Genomic DNA, 15,255 nt, shown 5'->3' with positions numbered 1-15,255 from the left:
TTTTGTTGCGAAACAACAAACCCGTCTATAGCCTGTCATGAAAATGATAAGCACTACAGAGTAATCAAAACCTAGTCATGAACACACCCAACAGAAACCAAGGCTACAAGTGGTTCTGCCAACAGTTAGACCCAACAATATAATTCTGTCAGATAGTGGGATAAGCTTTTTATGTGGTCTGTCTGCATATGCCTAGTGCCTGTGCAGGATCCGAAGGCCTTACCCAGTCATATAGAATATCCATCTAGCCTATGGCTCTTGCTTAACCCATTGCCTGTCACCAAGGACATTGAACACTTACATAATGAATGTAGAGGTTAGCAGCACTCACAAACATAGTGCAGTGGCTATTTCTTAGGCTATTTCATAACAGCAATGTCAAGGATAGAACAGCCCAGACAATTCACAAAACAAAGTTGGCTGAAATATTCTAGCTTTGTGGACAGCTAACAAAGCCTCTGTGACCAAAATATGTGTCCTTGAGGCTGATGTTACGAAATAAAATGTAAGATATTCTATAAATTTGTGCTGGCCCGACCATCTTTATTCAATATGTGGAGCAGAAGCATTCACTAACAAAGCCTTTGTTGATGAGAAATATTGGTTGACAAAGTAGCTAAACGATGGTTGTGTCAATTGATGTGAAATCTGTGTCGTTTCATCTGAAAAAAAACACAAGAAAGGATTGACATCCACCATCTCATAGTTTATTATTTTGTAGACATTTACTGCATTGATTACTAGGAAAATAAGCATTGCGCTGCACCTGCCACAAAACCCGCTAAATTGTGTACACGACCAATAAAATTGTATTAGATCTCAGATTGTACTGAAATCATTTCTGCAAGAAACATAAGATTAGCATTTTTGCAACATTATTTTGTTGAAATATAATTTCTCTCTGGTAAATTAAGCTAAATGATTGCACCCAAACGGGCCATTTTAAATTAAAGGATTCATATAATATTCAATAAATATTAAAGTACATAATATCTGATTTGGAGCAACAACAATGTCTAACAATAGATATGTTTCCATCCAGTTGACGACAGACTGATGTGAATATTCTAAAATCCGTATAAAGAAAATTTTACTGACACAAAAAGATCTCACCATGTAGAATCTGTCTGCATTACCGAAAATTCCTGTTTCCATCACAGCTGTTGTTTTTTTAATACAGTATGATGTGGATGGAAACGTGGTTAATCAAATCAAACTTTGTCACATGCGCCAATACAACAAGTTTGGACTTAACCGTGAAATGCTTACTTACAAGTCCTTTACCAATAGTGCAGTTCAAGAAGAGTTCATAAAATATTTACCAAATAAAGCAAAATAATATAAAACACAATAACGAGGCTATACACAGCGGGTACCGGTACAGAGTCAGTGTGCGGGGGTACAGGTTAGAGGTCAGTTGTAAATGTAGGTAGGGGTGAAGTGACTATGTATAGATAATAAAACAGCGAGTAGCAGCAGTGTACAAAACAAATGGTGGGGGGGGGGGATCAATGTAATAGTCCGGTGGCCATTTGATTAGTTGTTCAGCAGTCTTATGGCTTGGGGGTAGAAGCTGTTAAGGAGCCTTTTGGTGCTAGACTTGGCGCTCCGGTACCACTTGCCGTGCGGGTGACTGGACTTTTATGGGCTTTCCTCTGACATCGCCTATTATATAGGTCCTGGATTGCTGGAAGCTTGGCCCCAGTTATGTACTGTGCCGTATGTAGTACCCTCTGTAGTGCCTTACGGTAAGATGCAGAGCAGTTGCCATACCAGGTAGTGATGCAACCGGTCAGGATGTTCTTGATGGTGCGGCAGGAGAACTTTGAGGATGTGGGGACCCATGCCAAATCTTGTGTCTCCTGAGGGGGAAAAAGTTTTGTGCCCTCTTCACGACTGTCTTGATGTGTTTGGACCATGATAGATCATTGGTGATGTGGACTCCAAGGAACTTGAAACTCTCAACCAGCTCACTACAGCCCCGTTGAGGTTAATGGGGGCCTGTTCGGACCGCCTTTTCCTGTAGTCCACGATCAGTTTCTTTGTCTTGCTCACATTGAGGGAGAGGTTGTTGTCCTGGCACCACACTGCCAGTTCTCTGACCTCCTCCTTATAGGCGGTCTCATCGTTGTTGGTGATCAGGCCTACCACCGTTGTGTCGTCAGCAAACTTAAGGCTGGTGTTTGAGTCGTATTTGGTCGTGGGTGAACAGGGAGTACAGAAGGTAACTAAGAACATACCCCTGAGGGGGCCCCGTGTTGAGTAATGAGTAAGACATGAGGATCCAAAGAAATGGTCAAAAGCCACCCACCCCAATCCCAACAAGTATGCAGAATCAGTTCTGTTTGCGTGCTAATATACAGTGCCTTGCGAAAGTATTCGCCCCCCTTGAACTTTGCGACCTTTTGCCACATTTCAAGCTTCAAACATAAAGATATAAAACTGTATTTTTTTTGTGAAGAATCAACAACAAGTGGGACACAAATCATGAAGTGGAATGACATTTATTGGATATTTCAAACTTTTTTAACAAATCAAAAACTGAAAAATTCGGCGTGCAAAATTATTCAGCCCCCTTAAGTTAATACTTTGTAGCGCCACCTTTTGCTGCGATTACAGCTGTAAGTCGCTTGGGGTATGTCTCTATCAGTTTTGCACATCGAGAGACTGAATTTTTTTCCCATTCCTCCTAACAAAACAGCTTGAGCTCAGTGACGTTGGATGGAGAGCATTTGTGACTGGCAGTTTTCAGTTCTTTCCACAGATTCTCGATTGGATTCAGGTCTGGACTTTGACTTGGCCATTCTAACACCTGGATATGTTTATTTTTGAACCATTCCATTGTAGATTTTGCTTTATGTTTTGGATCATTGTCTTGTTGGAAGAAAAATCTCCGTCCCAGTCTCAGTTCTTTTGCAGACTCCATCAGGTTTTCTTCCAGAATGGTCCTGTATTTGGCTCCATCCATCTTCCCATCAATTTTAACCATCTTCCCTGTCCCTGCTGAAGAAAAGCAGGCCCAAACCATGATGCTGCCACCACCATGTTTGACAGTGGGGATGGTGTGTTCAGGGTGATGAGCTGTGTTGCTTTTACACCAAACATAACGTTTTGCATTGTTGCCAAAAAGTTCAATTTTGGTTTCATCTGACCAGAGCACCTTCTTCCACATGTTTGGTGTGTCTCCCAGGTGGCTTGTGGCAAACTTTAAACAACACTTTTTATGGATATCTTTAAGAAATTGCTTTCTTCTTGCCACTCTTCCATAAAGGCCAGATTTGTGCAATATACGACTGATTGTTGTCCTATGGACAGTCTCCCACCTCAGCTGTAGATCTCTGCAGTTCATCCAGAGTGATCATGGGCCTCTTGGCTGCATCTCCGATCAGTCTTCTCCTTGTATGAGCTGAAAGTTTAGAGGGACGGCCAGGTCTTGGTAGATTTGCAGTGGTCTGATACTCCTTCCATTTCAATATTATCGCTTGCACAGTGCTCCTTGGGATGTTTAAAGCGTGGGAAATCTTTTTGTATCCAAATCCGGCTTTAAACTTCTTCACAACAATATCTCGGACCTGCCTGGTGTGTTCCTTGTTCTTCATGATGCTCTCTGCGCTTTTAACGGACCTCAGACTATCACAGTGCAGGTGCATTTATACACACAGGTGGATTGTATTTATCATCATTAGTTATTTAGGTCAACATTGGATCATTTAGAGATCCTCACTGAACTTCTGGAGAGAGTTTGCTGCACTGAAAGTAAAGGGGCTGAATAATTTTGCACGCCCAATTTTTCAGTTTTTGATTTGTTAAAAAAGTTTGAAATATCCAATAAATGTCATTCCACTTCATGATTGTGTCCCACATGTTGATTCTTCACAAAAAAATACAGTTTAATATCTTTTTGTTTGAAGCCTGAAATGTGGCAAAAGGTCGCAAAGTTCAAGGGGGCCGAATACTTTCGCAAGGCACTGTAAGTACCATTTGGGCTGTTCTCACCCCCCCCCCACAATTAAAAAAAAATGAAGCTCGGTCAACCAAGAGAGGTCCATTTTTTTCAACCAATTGATTGGTAAAAAATGGAAACCGTTGATTTGTCAATATATAGACACACCCTGTGTTTGAATAAAATGTAGGATACTGAAGAGGGAGTCAGATGTATTTTTATTTAATTAGGCAAGCCAGTTAACTTCTTTGGGGTATCCCCCCTTCTCAATTTCCGCCTAAAGACATACCCTAATCTAACTTCCTGTAGCTCAGGCACAGAGGCAAGGATATGCATATTCTTGGTATCATTTGAAAGGAAACACTCTGAATTTTGTGGAAATGTGAATTGAATGTAGGAGAATATAACACAATAGATCTGGTAGAAAAAAATACAAGGAAATAAACATACGTTTTCTGTTTTTTTATTGTTGCTGCATCATCTTTCAAATGACCAAGAACAACCAAACATACAGATAGGATGCTGTGGATGATTTGAATGAAGGACATACGATGGCAACAATAGCTGAGCAAAGCTTTAGACAGATAACTTCAAAAATGAGCGAGCTACATGACATTGAGCATGAAGTCACCCAGGCGTCCCACACAAATGTACCCAAGTGGCCGAATTGGTACAGTGATACATTTTGAAGGAAGGAACTATATACAAAATACATAAATGCTATTCTAACACCCCCCCCCCAAAAAAAAATATATGAAAAAAATTATCAAATAAATAATAATAAACAAACAAATAACACGGGTAACTATTTACACATTTTCTATTTACAATATTGTGAAGACCCTCAGTCCTCTACACAATATTGTGCTGCTGGTGCCATGGCCCATAGCAGTCTCTTTCTGCTGTAAAGCAGAGGCTTACTGTGCAGGTGATGGGGCATTTCCTGTGACGAAGGGCACAACGACGTCTCCCTACTGTGCCCTTTTTGCCCTGAGGCACATTCATGCCTGCAGAGATGAATCTGGGCAGGTGAACACCACTGGTTGGAGCAGAAGGTGCTGCAGTGGACTTGCTGTAGCTAGCAAGCTCCTGGATGAGCAGCTCCCTGAAGGCTAGCTGTGAGATGGGGGGCTGTCCACAGCTCTTGGCCATTTCCTTCTGGATGAGGAAGGAATTCATCATAGCAATGTCAATGAAATGATAGAAAGAAAAGTTGTACCATTTCATGGTCTTGTGAAGAACATTGTATCAGCACATCTGACAGGTCCACACCTCCCATACTCTTGTTGTAGTCCTTCACAGCAGCTGGAATGGGGAGATTTGTGGTCCATGCCCCGGCACCGTCCTTCACACGCCTGATGACGTGATCTCCACCGTGTCTACTGTGTCTATATATTGACAAATCCACAGTTTCCATTTTTTACCAAACAATTGGTCAAAAAAAAAATAGACCACTCTTGGTCGACCAAGAGGGGTAAACAGCCCAAAAGTCAATGGTACTTATATTAGCACGCAAACAGAACTGATTCTGTAGACTTGTGGATACTGGAGCACATGACCACCTCAATAGTATCCATCCACTTCACAAACAGCAGGCCATCTTCACGGATCCATTGTATGGTTCCCCGCTCAGCCCGCTTAGGCATGTCGTTCACCTTGGTCTTTGGAAATCCCACCCTGTTGGTACGAATGGTGCCACAAGCCCACACCTCCCACTTCCTCAGCTCTGTAAACAGGGTAGGGCTTGTGTAGAAGTTGTCCACAAACAGTTTGTAGCCCTTCCCCAGCTCTGTAAACAGGGTAGGGCTTGTGTAGAAGTTGTCCACAAACAGTTTGTAGCCCTTCCCCAGCTCTGTAAACAGGGTAGGGCTTGTGTAGAAGTTGTCCACAAACAGTTTGTAGCCCTTCCCCAGCTCTGTAAACAGGGTAGGGCTTGTGTAGAAGTTGTCCACAAACAGTTTGTAGCCCTTCCTCAGCTCTGTAAACAGGGTAGGGCTTGTGTAGAAGTTGTCCACAAACAGTTTGTAGCCCTTCCTCAGCTCTGTAAACAGGGTAGGGCTTGTGTAGAAGTTGTCCACAAACAGTTTGTAGCCCTTCCTCAGCTCTGTAAACAGGGTAGGGCTTGTGTAGAAGTTGCCCACAAACAGTTTGTAGCCCTTCCTCAGCAGTTGAAAATCCAATAACTCCATAACGGAATCATAACTCAGTCCATTACCGGTAGCAAAACTGTTTTTCCCCTCATAAACAAAAAAATTGCAAGTGTAGGCACACACAGAATCAGACAAAACAAACAGCTTGTAACCCCACCTGGTTGGTTTGTTTCTCATGTATTGTTTGAGGCTGATTCTGGCCTGAGGCTACCATCCTCTCGTCGATGGACAGGTTCTGGGCGGGCTGAAAATACTGTAAGTCTTGCAGGCATCAACGATGCTGGGGTAGAGAGGTTTTATTTTACAAAACCTATCAAACCTTGGTGTGCCTCTCTTCTTGTCATTCTCCCCATCAATTTCTGGGTCACTGATGTAAAGCGCCCGTGAGATAGTCAGAAACCTTTTACAAGACATGACAGTCATGGGGAAAGGCAGTTGATAGAGAGCTGACGCTTTCCAGTAGTCCCTTAGAGTTTTCAACTTCACCAGCCCCATGTAAATGACCATTGAAAAGTAGCAGAAAAGGTCTGACATAGAAATGGTCTTCCATGCCTCTTTCTTTCCTGCCTGCTTCTTAGCCCCATACTTATTGGTGTTCGCCACCAGAAAATCAACAACTGATGAGTTGAAAAACAGTTGAAAAAGTTGAAGGGGGCTGTACTTTGTGGCATTCATGTCTAGTTGAGGTCCTGGCTGCCTTTTGGGTCTAAAAACTGGTGGATTTGGTTCCACATCATCTTCTAACACAGAGTGCCAACAACCCTCTGGCCCTCTGTCTGCAGGTTTATCTCTTCCCCACCTCCTCTTCTTTGTCACTGACTTCACATCTCTAGATGGCCAGGTAGGTGTGGAGCCGTAGACAGCGGGGGTCCGGCTGGATGAACCAGCTTCGGAGGGAGATTGACACCTAGACATTGGCGGCTCATAATCAGATTCACTGCCACTGTGAAAGATTACAAAAATCAGTAACAATACTTTCACGGATGAGCCCTAAATCAACAAGTAAAATAAACAGATCTATATATATCTATATCTATATACATCTCTCTGAGTACAGGGAACATAATCACCATGGTGAAGTGCTGTTCCATTCCATGTTTATGTAAAATACATTTAAAAAATATATCTCACACACACACAGTATTGCCAATTTCATTACAGATTATATTTTTATATATTGCAAATAAAATAAAACAAAAAAAAATCTCAAATGAATAATATTTCATATTAATTTCAAACAATGACATTAGCATTAGAACTTACCAATCCAGCATGGCATCCTCGCCGTGCAGAAACAAGTCTTCCGCCTTGGATTAGCTTCGCTGAAAGATTCCTCTTCCTGAAGAAACTCGGTCTCGCCGTCTCGATCAATTTCCTCTATAATTTGGGTTAAATCTGAATACCTAGACTTTGCTTTAGCTTTTCCTGATTTATTCACCATAATTTAAATATATAAACTTGTTGAAAATGCTATTGAATATGTACTGCTATGCATAACACTCGTGGCTCCGTCAAGTAGGATTTGCAATGGCGAATTAACCTCTTTTACGCCAGAGTTTACGACAAAGGCTGGTCTTCGAACGTATAACCATTACATATTGCCGTTTACCTTAGCTCATTGGCGATCTTCCAAGCTAGATTTCAAGATGATCAGTGGTCATTGGGCCAAAATACAGTCAATCAACGATAGACTGGTCCTACCATTGGTGTGCAATGAGGTCATTGATTGGTGTCTTCAAATCGGTTTGTTTCGGTCAATACATCCTGGGAAAAGAACCATCATGTATGGTTGTGTTAGTAACAACCAGAGGAGTGTATAAACGTTTGTTTAGTGTGTGTAATTACCACGAACGCTTCATCCAAAGTTGAATGAGACGGAAATCAAGACTCAACCGGTTTACAAATGTTTTGTGTTAGGCTATAAAAAAAATGATTTTATCAAACAAAACAAACATTCACTGTGTAGTTAGGACACTTGGCATTGCCACCAGAGGAAGATCTTCAATGGTAAGCAATGTATTTTATTGTCGTTTCTGACGCTAATGCTTGGAAAATGCTAGTAATACGTGTGTGTGTGTGTGTGTGTGTGTGTGTGTGTGTGGGGAGCCGTCCTCAGAAAATCGCATGTTTGCTTTTGCAGTAAACCTTTTTGAATTCTGACACAGCGGCTGGATTAATAAGACGTTCATCTTTTAAATGATGTAAGATACATGTATTTACAAGAATGTTTAATACAATGAATGGTGTATTTAAAATGTTAGCTCTCTGCAATTTCACCAGATGTGGGGCCCTAAGAAATCAGAAAAATGCTCACCCAGAGGCAGCGCTTCTAAAAGCCGAGGACTTTAACGCAGGGAAACTTAAATCGGTTTTACCTCATTTCTGCCAGCAGAGGGGGGACTGGACCACCTTTACTCCACACACAGATTTCCCTCCATTTGGCAAATCTGACCATAACAAATCTGATTCCTGCTTATGGGATGGCAGGTAGCCTAGTGGTTAGAGCGTTGGACTTGTAACCGATAGGTTGTAAGATCAAATCCCTGAGCTGACAAGGTAAATATCTGTCATTCTGCCCCTGAACAAGGCAGTTAACCCATTGTTCCTAGGCCATCATTGAAAATAAGAATTTGTTCTTAACTGACTTGCATAGTTAAATAAAGGTAAATTACAAGCAAAAACTAAAGCAGGTAAGGAAGTGGTCAGAGGACACAGATGCTAAGCTAAAGGACTGTTTTGCTAGCACAGACTGGAATATGTTCTGGGGTTGTTCCAATTCATAAATGAGTGCATCGATGACGTCGTCCCCACAGTGACCGTACGTACATACCCCAACCAGAAGCAATGGATTACAGGCAACATCCGCACTGAGCTAAAGGGTAGAGCTTCCGGTTTCAAGGACACTTATAAGAAATCCTGCTATTCCCTCCAACGAACCATCAAACAGTCAAAGCGTCAATACAGGCCTAAGATTGAATCGTACTACACCGGCTCAGATGCGGCATGGCTGTCGGGTCGGTATTTGCATACCGTCCGATAGATCCACAGATGATGCAATCTCTATTGCACTCCACACTGCCCTTTCCCACCTGGACAAAAGGAACACCTACATGAGAATGCTATTTATTGACTACAGCTCAGCATTCAACACCATAGTGCCCTCAAAGCTTAACACTAAGCTAAGGATCCTGGGACTAAACACCTCCCTCTGCAACTGGATCCTGGACCTGGACTTTGACGGGCCGCCCCCGGGTGGTATGGGTAGGTAACACATGCCACACTGATCCTCAACACAGGAGCCCCTCAGGGGTGCGTGCGCTGTCCCCTCCTCTACTCCCTGTTCACCCATGACTGCATGGCCAAGTACAACTCCAACACAATCATTAAGTTTGCCTGACAAGTTTGCCTTATCCCTGACAATGATGAGACTGACCTCCTCCCTATAGGCTGAAACCTGGCAGTGTGGTGCCAGGATAACAACCTCTCCCTCAACATGATCAAAACGAAAGAGATGATTGTGGACTACAAAAAAAGGAGGGCCGAGCACACCCCCATTCTCATTGACAGGGCTGTAGTGGAGTAGGTTGAAAGCTTCAAGTTCCTTGGTGTCCACATCACCAACAAACTATCATGGTCCAAACACACCAAGGCAGTTGTGAAGAGGGCATGATAACACCTATTCCCCCTCCAAAGACTGAAAAGATTTGGCACGGGTCCTCACATGCTCAGAAGGTTCTACAGCTGCACCATCGAGAGCATGGTTGCATCACCGCCTGGTATGGCAACTGCTTGGCCTCTGACCGAAAGGCACTACAGCGGGTAGTGTGTACAGCCCAGTACACCAAGCTTCCTGCCATCCAGGACCTCTATACCAGTCGGTGTCATAGGAAGGCCCAAGAAATTGCCAAGGACTCCAGCCACCCTAATCATAGATTGTTCTCTCTACTACCGCACGGCAAGCGGTACCGGAGCGCCTAGTTTAGGTCAAAGAGGCTTCTTAACAGATTCAACCCCCAAGCCATAAGACACTTGAACAGTTATTCAAATGACTACCCTGACTATTTGCATTGTCCCCACACCCCATTTTTACACTGCTGCTACTCTGTTTATTATCCATGCATAGTCACTTTACCTCTACCTACATGTACATATTACCTCGCCTACCCGGTACCCCCACACATTGACTCTGTACCGGTACCCCCTGTATTTTAGCCTCGCTAATATTAATTTATTGTTGCTCCTTAATTATTTGTTATATTTCTATTTTTCTTAACTGCATTGTTGGTTAAGAGCTTGTAAGTAAGCATTTCACTGTAAGGTCCACACCTGCTGTATTTGGCACATGTGACATCAAATTGATTTATTCTAAAGTGGATTCAATATTAGGTCTGGTCTGGGCCAATTGAGGAAAGTCTCTGAATTGGCATATGAATCCTATAATTTAAAAATGGCCAATTTGTGTGGAATCAATCACCTTAATTTATCAGAGATTAAATTATATTTCAACCAAATTTAGCAGGAATGCTAATCTTGTCTCTTTCTAACTACAGATACAATCTGGGAAAGACCCATCTTCAATTGGTTCACAGAACTCCATCCCTCTGTGCACATTGTGGAATGGCTCTGAGGAGGGTTTATTCCCCAGGGTAGACTATAGGTTTGTAAATCACATTATGGAAATTACATACAGACCTATTCACATCTCAGCACAGTACACTGATAGGCATGGACCAGATGAGATCTAACCATGCAAAATAACATTACTCATTTATGAACCTATGACATATTACAGCAGAAAACGAGATCATGTTTCTGATCATGTCCCTGCTTTTCTCTCCTCTAGTCATCCATTACAAGACACCCTACACAGGGATGCTTGTGCTGGAGCATTTGTGCTCTCTGTACATTGAAGGTATGTGTGGATTAGCCGTTCTCAGCTCTGCCCATCAGTGGACAAATGGAGCCCATCACCATTCCTCATACAGATGGGATGTTTCCACGAGCCTACTCCGTAAATTGGATCGCGATTAAGATTAAATACGTTATGGCTTCGTTAACTATAACCTTCTCTAGACTACATCTCCTATCCATCCGTTATAACAAATACAAATTAACTCCCTGTACAATTTTAGAATTGGAAATCGAGATAATGACTATACTGTGACAAGGTAATTTTGCGATAGCAAAGCTTCAATGGAGAAGCTGAAAAATATATAAATTGATGCCTCGGGCAACTACTCGTGGGTTACAATGTCAACGTAGGCTACATGCGCCTCCAGTATCCATGGATGCATCAGCAGGCACGTAGAGTATGTTTGGTAGGCTCAGTCATCATTCCTTGTTAGTCAATTATCAGAAACCCCACGTATTGAATCGATACGTCTCCAATATTCTGTAACAAATCGTATGCTTTGAATCTGGTAAACGGGTCATTCGGTAGTCAGTTATTTGCAACAGTGTATCTAACGTTAAATAGCTCGAAGCGGCTTAGCCTAGGCTACATATTGATATTCCTACGTGAGTCCTTATCAATAATCGACTATTTAGACATTTTAGATGATAATGTGCTCTTTGGACTAATGTCTTCAGATAACTTATTTTGTTGTATTCGACAAGTGCTATGACGAGCTTTTTAGATCTCTAGAGACACTACACATCCTCAGCAACGAAGCGGGTGCATTGTATGATCCAATGTCGCCACCCTATCACGCTTCCATGATAACTATCTGGACATTGTATCACATTGTATCAAGTATAAAACTGTCACGTTTTCAACAGCTCATATGTGCCGATCCTATTCCTTCGGTTCGCTTTGCTCGTCCTATGACTCAAACAAACTATGTTGACAAAAAAAAATACACAGGACACATCGACTTCACCAAGTACAGAAAGAGCAATTGTCGAGTCTCTCTTTTGCTAGACAACATATCAGCCACTTCAATACAACGGGATATAAATGTCTGGCCATAGCACCTCCGAGTCCTAAATTATAGCCAAGTGAGGCAATTTTCGTGCAAGTGACTTTTTATTCGTTCTCTCACCCGCCTGGTCATTTGCTTGACAATAAACATTCCTGGCAGCTCGGTTCCCCATGACCTGCGCCATGTTTGAAAACATAATTTTTTAAAACAAAAACCAAGTGTGAAAATCTAACTTGAATCATAATTCTTTGTCTAATGTGTCTGCATCACTTACCGATTGATATGTGAATTCCTGCTCCAAGAAACATGACCAAAAATATGAAATAACAGCGTATTGTATCCATTGTCATAACAAATTACTCTGGGCAATTTCTCACCAACTTCTGTATTCTTTGCTTGGAGGAAAAAAATGGTCTGATTGCCAACAACGCGAAAATACCCCGCCCACATGGAACTCCCCCAACCGCCCTTAACACCTCTCTCATACCCAACCCCTTCTCACACTGGGCGTGTTCAAGCATGCAGACGGTAGTCGAAAATCAGTGAATGAAGTCAGGGGAGGTGCATCTGCGACAGCCGAAAGTCGGACACTGTAGTGGTTTCCCAACAGCAAGGCTCAGATTAACATGGCAGCGTCAACATACACTACATGACCAAAAGTATGTGGACACCTGCTCATCTAACACATCATTCCAAAATCATGGGCATTAATATAGAGTTGGTCCCCCCTTTGCTGCTATAATATCCTACACTATTCTGGGAAGGCTTTCCACTAGAATGTTCCACTGAAACAGTGTTGTGGGGATTTGCCTCCATTCAGCCACAAGAGCATTAGTGAAGTTGGGCACTGATGTTGGGCGATTAGGCCTGGCTCGCAGTCGGTGTTCCAATTCCTCCCAAAGGTGTTCGATGGAGTTGAGGTCAGGGCTCTATGCAGGCAGTCAAGTTCTTCCACACCAACCTCGACTAAACCATTTCTGTATGGATCTCGCCTTGTGTACAGGCACCACTTCTAAATAAATAATCTGGAAATAACATGATAAAATATTTATCCAGCTGTCAAAATATGGCTGCATCCCATTCCTAAATGAAACCCTATTTCCTATATAGTTCAAGTCCTTTGACCAGGGCCCATAGGGCTCAGGCAGTACATCTGCCTGCACTCCCCGGTGAGCAATTCAGCTGAGAACAAGAATAAGGTATTTGTCAATCAAAACACTATTACTGAGCTCAATGTAGACAGAGAATAAAACCTGAATACAGAATGTCCTGACAGCTTGCCTTCTTCCTCAAGAGACAAAAGCCATTGAACAGAGGGAAACTAGAGTACAGAACATGATGAAAAGTAACACCAAGCAGGGAGCAGTCAAATTATTCTGTCCTTCACTCTATTTTAATATTTAGAGACAAGGAAAGTTATTCTCAGCCCACCATTGAAGTGAAGGGGGAGGGGGAGAAGGCCAGATACATTACATGACCAAAGGTATGTGGACACCAGCTTGTCGTGTTCAATGGGGTTCAGGTCAGGGCTCTATGCAGGCCAATCAAGTTATTCCTCACCGATCTTGACAAACCATTTATTTTTGGAGCTCGCATTGTGCACGGGGGCATTGGAATGCTGAAACAGGAAAGGGCCTTCCCCAAACTGTTGCCACAAAGTTGGAAGCACAGAATCGTCTAGAATGTCATTGTATGCTGTAGTGTTAAGGTTTTTAGCCCAAACCATGAAAAACAGCCCCAGACAATTATTCCTCCTCCACCAAACTTTACAGCTGGCACTATGCCTTGGGACAGGTAACGTATCCTAGCATCCGCCAAACCCAGATTTGTCCGTTGGACTGCCATATGGTGAAGCGTGATTTATGTCTCCAGAGAACACATTTCCACTGCTCCAGAGTCCAATGGCGGCGAGCTTTACTCCCCCCCAGCCAACACTTGGCATTGCGCACAGCTCTAAAGAAATTTGACAACCTGACTTGTTGGAAGTCATTGAGAAAATCACTACTGCCAATGTTTGTCTATGGTGTGTGCTCGATTTTATACACCTGTAAGCAACGAGTGTGGCTGAAATAGCTGAATCCACTAGTTCAAAGGGGTGTCCAAATACTTTTGTATATAGTGTATTGTTTGTAAAAGTTTATGTATAAACATCTAAATACACTTTTCTATACCCCATATCACAAACTGAAAACATATGTGCAAAAAATGTGTTTTTTAACCCCCTTTTTCATGGTATCCAATTGTTAGCAATTACTATCTTGTCTCTACAACATGGCCTCCGAATCACAGCCCAACCAAGCTGCACTGACTGCGCAAGGCCAATTGTGCGTCGCCCCACGGACCTACTGGTCGCGGCCGGCTGCGACAGAGCCTGGAGAACCCAGAGTCTCTGGTGGCACAGCTGGCACTGTGATGCAGTGCCCAAGACCCCTGCGCCACCCCGGAGGCCCAATATGTGCACAATTAATTGGTTAGAAAGAGGTCTCAAATATAATTTTCAATTCTATCCCGATCATGTTTCAATCCCATCTATGTTCATGTTCGAGTGGGTCAAACAAAAACACCCTAATGATTGGTTGACAAATATTGCCTCCAACAATGCAAGTCAGGCTGCATTCATGGTGCAGTTAGTTAGAATAGAGAGGAAGAGGTGAAGCGAGAGGGATAATTGGGCCCAAAATCTGTCTTCTCCAGCAGGTGGCGATTTTTAAAATATTTTTTTTTATGGAGGTCAATGAGAGAGAGTGTCTAATTTGGTTAATGGGGAATTTCAATCTGGAGGAATCTGGGCATGTTTTCATCATGTCTGAAGCGTACCTACGTCAGTGAGATGTGTTTCACACATAATTGCCCAGAAGTAAGGAAGTTCTGGGCTTCGCGCGCTGAATGATACACCCTATGACGGCTTCTAGTCTATTGATATGGGGGTGTGATCTGAAAATAAATGTAGTCCTGCTTTGTGGCATTGCGCAAAGCCCGAGACAACCAAGTGTGGATAGTTCAAATCAAATTGTATTGGTCACATACACATATTTTTGCAGATGCTAGTGTGGGTGTAGCAAAATTAATGACTAATTAGTGACCTTAAGTCATCAATCAAGAACAAGGGAGGAGTGAAAACCCGCAGACACACTGCCCTCCGTAGAATGAGTTTGACACCTGTGCTCAATGTTATATTGATAACGCTATACGTTTTTGTGTGAGTAGATATGTTGTCCTAGTTCAGTAGAGCCATTGGACG

The 15,255-nt window shown here is 42.6% G+C and overlaps 1 protein-coding gene across 2 annotated transcripts in view; it reads right to left on the bottom strand.

Moving 5' to 3' along the window:
* The window catches only part of LOC118402047 (TGF-beta receptor type-1-like), a 53,827-nt gene extending 41,348 nt beyond the window's left edge, over nt 1–12,479 (bottom strand). The window contains exon 1 of one of the 2 annotated variants that reach the window (XM_035799896.2): nt 12,289–12,479. In XM_035799896.2, coding sequence (XP_035655789.2) covers nt 12,289–12,464 — 176 coding nt within the window. In that variant the 5' untranslated portion in view covers nt 12,465–12,479. The remainder of the gene's footprint in view (nt 1–12,288) is intronic. The other variant, XM_035799897.2, reaches the window with a different exon arrangement.
* Between the last annotated feature and the right edge of the window lie 2,776 nt (nt 12,480–15,255).

The sequence above is a fragment of the Oncorhynchus keta genome, chromosome 23 (genome assembly GCF_023373465.1).
Source record: "Oncorhynchus keta strain PuntledgeMale-10-30-2019 chromosome 23, Oket_V2, whole genome shotgun sequence".
Lineage (NCBI taxonomy): Eukaryota > Metazoa > Chordata > Actinopteri > Salmoniformes > Salmonidae > Oncorhynchus > Oncorhynchus keta.
The sequence above is the reverse complement of the archived record's forward strand: the minus strand, read 5'-3'. Positions and strand labels throughout refer to the sequence as shown.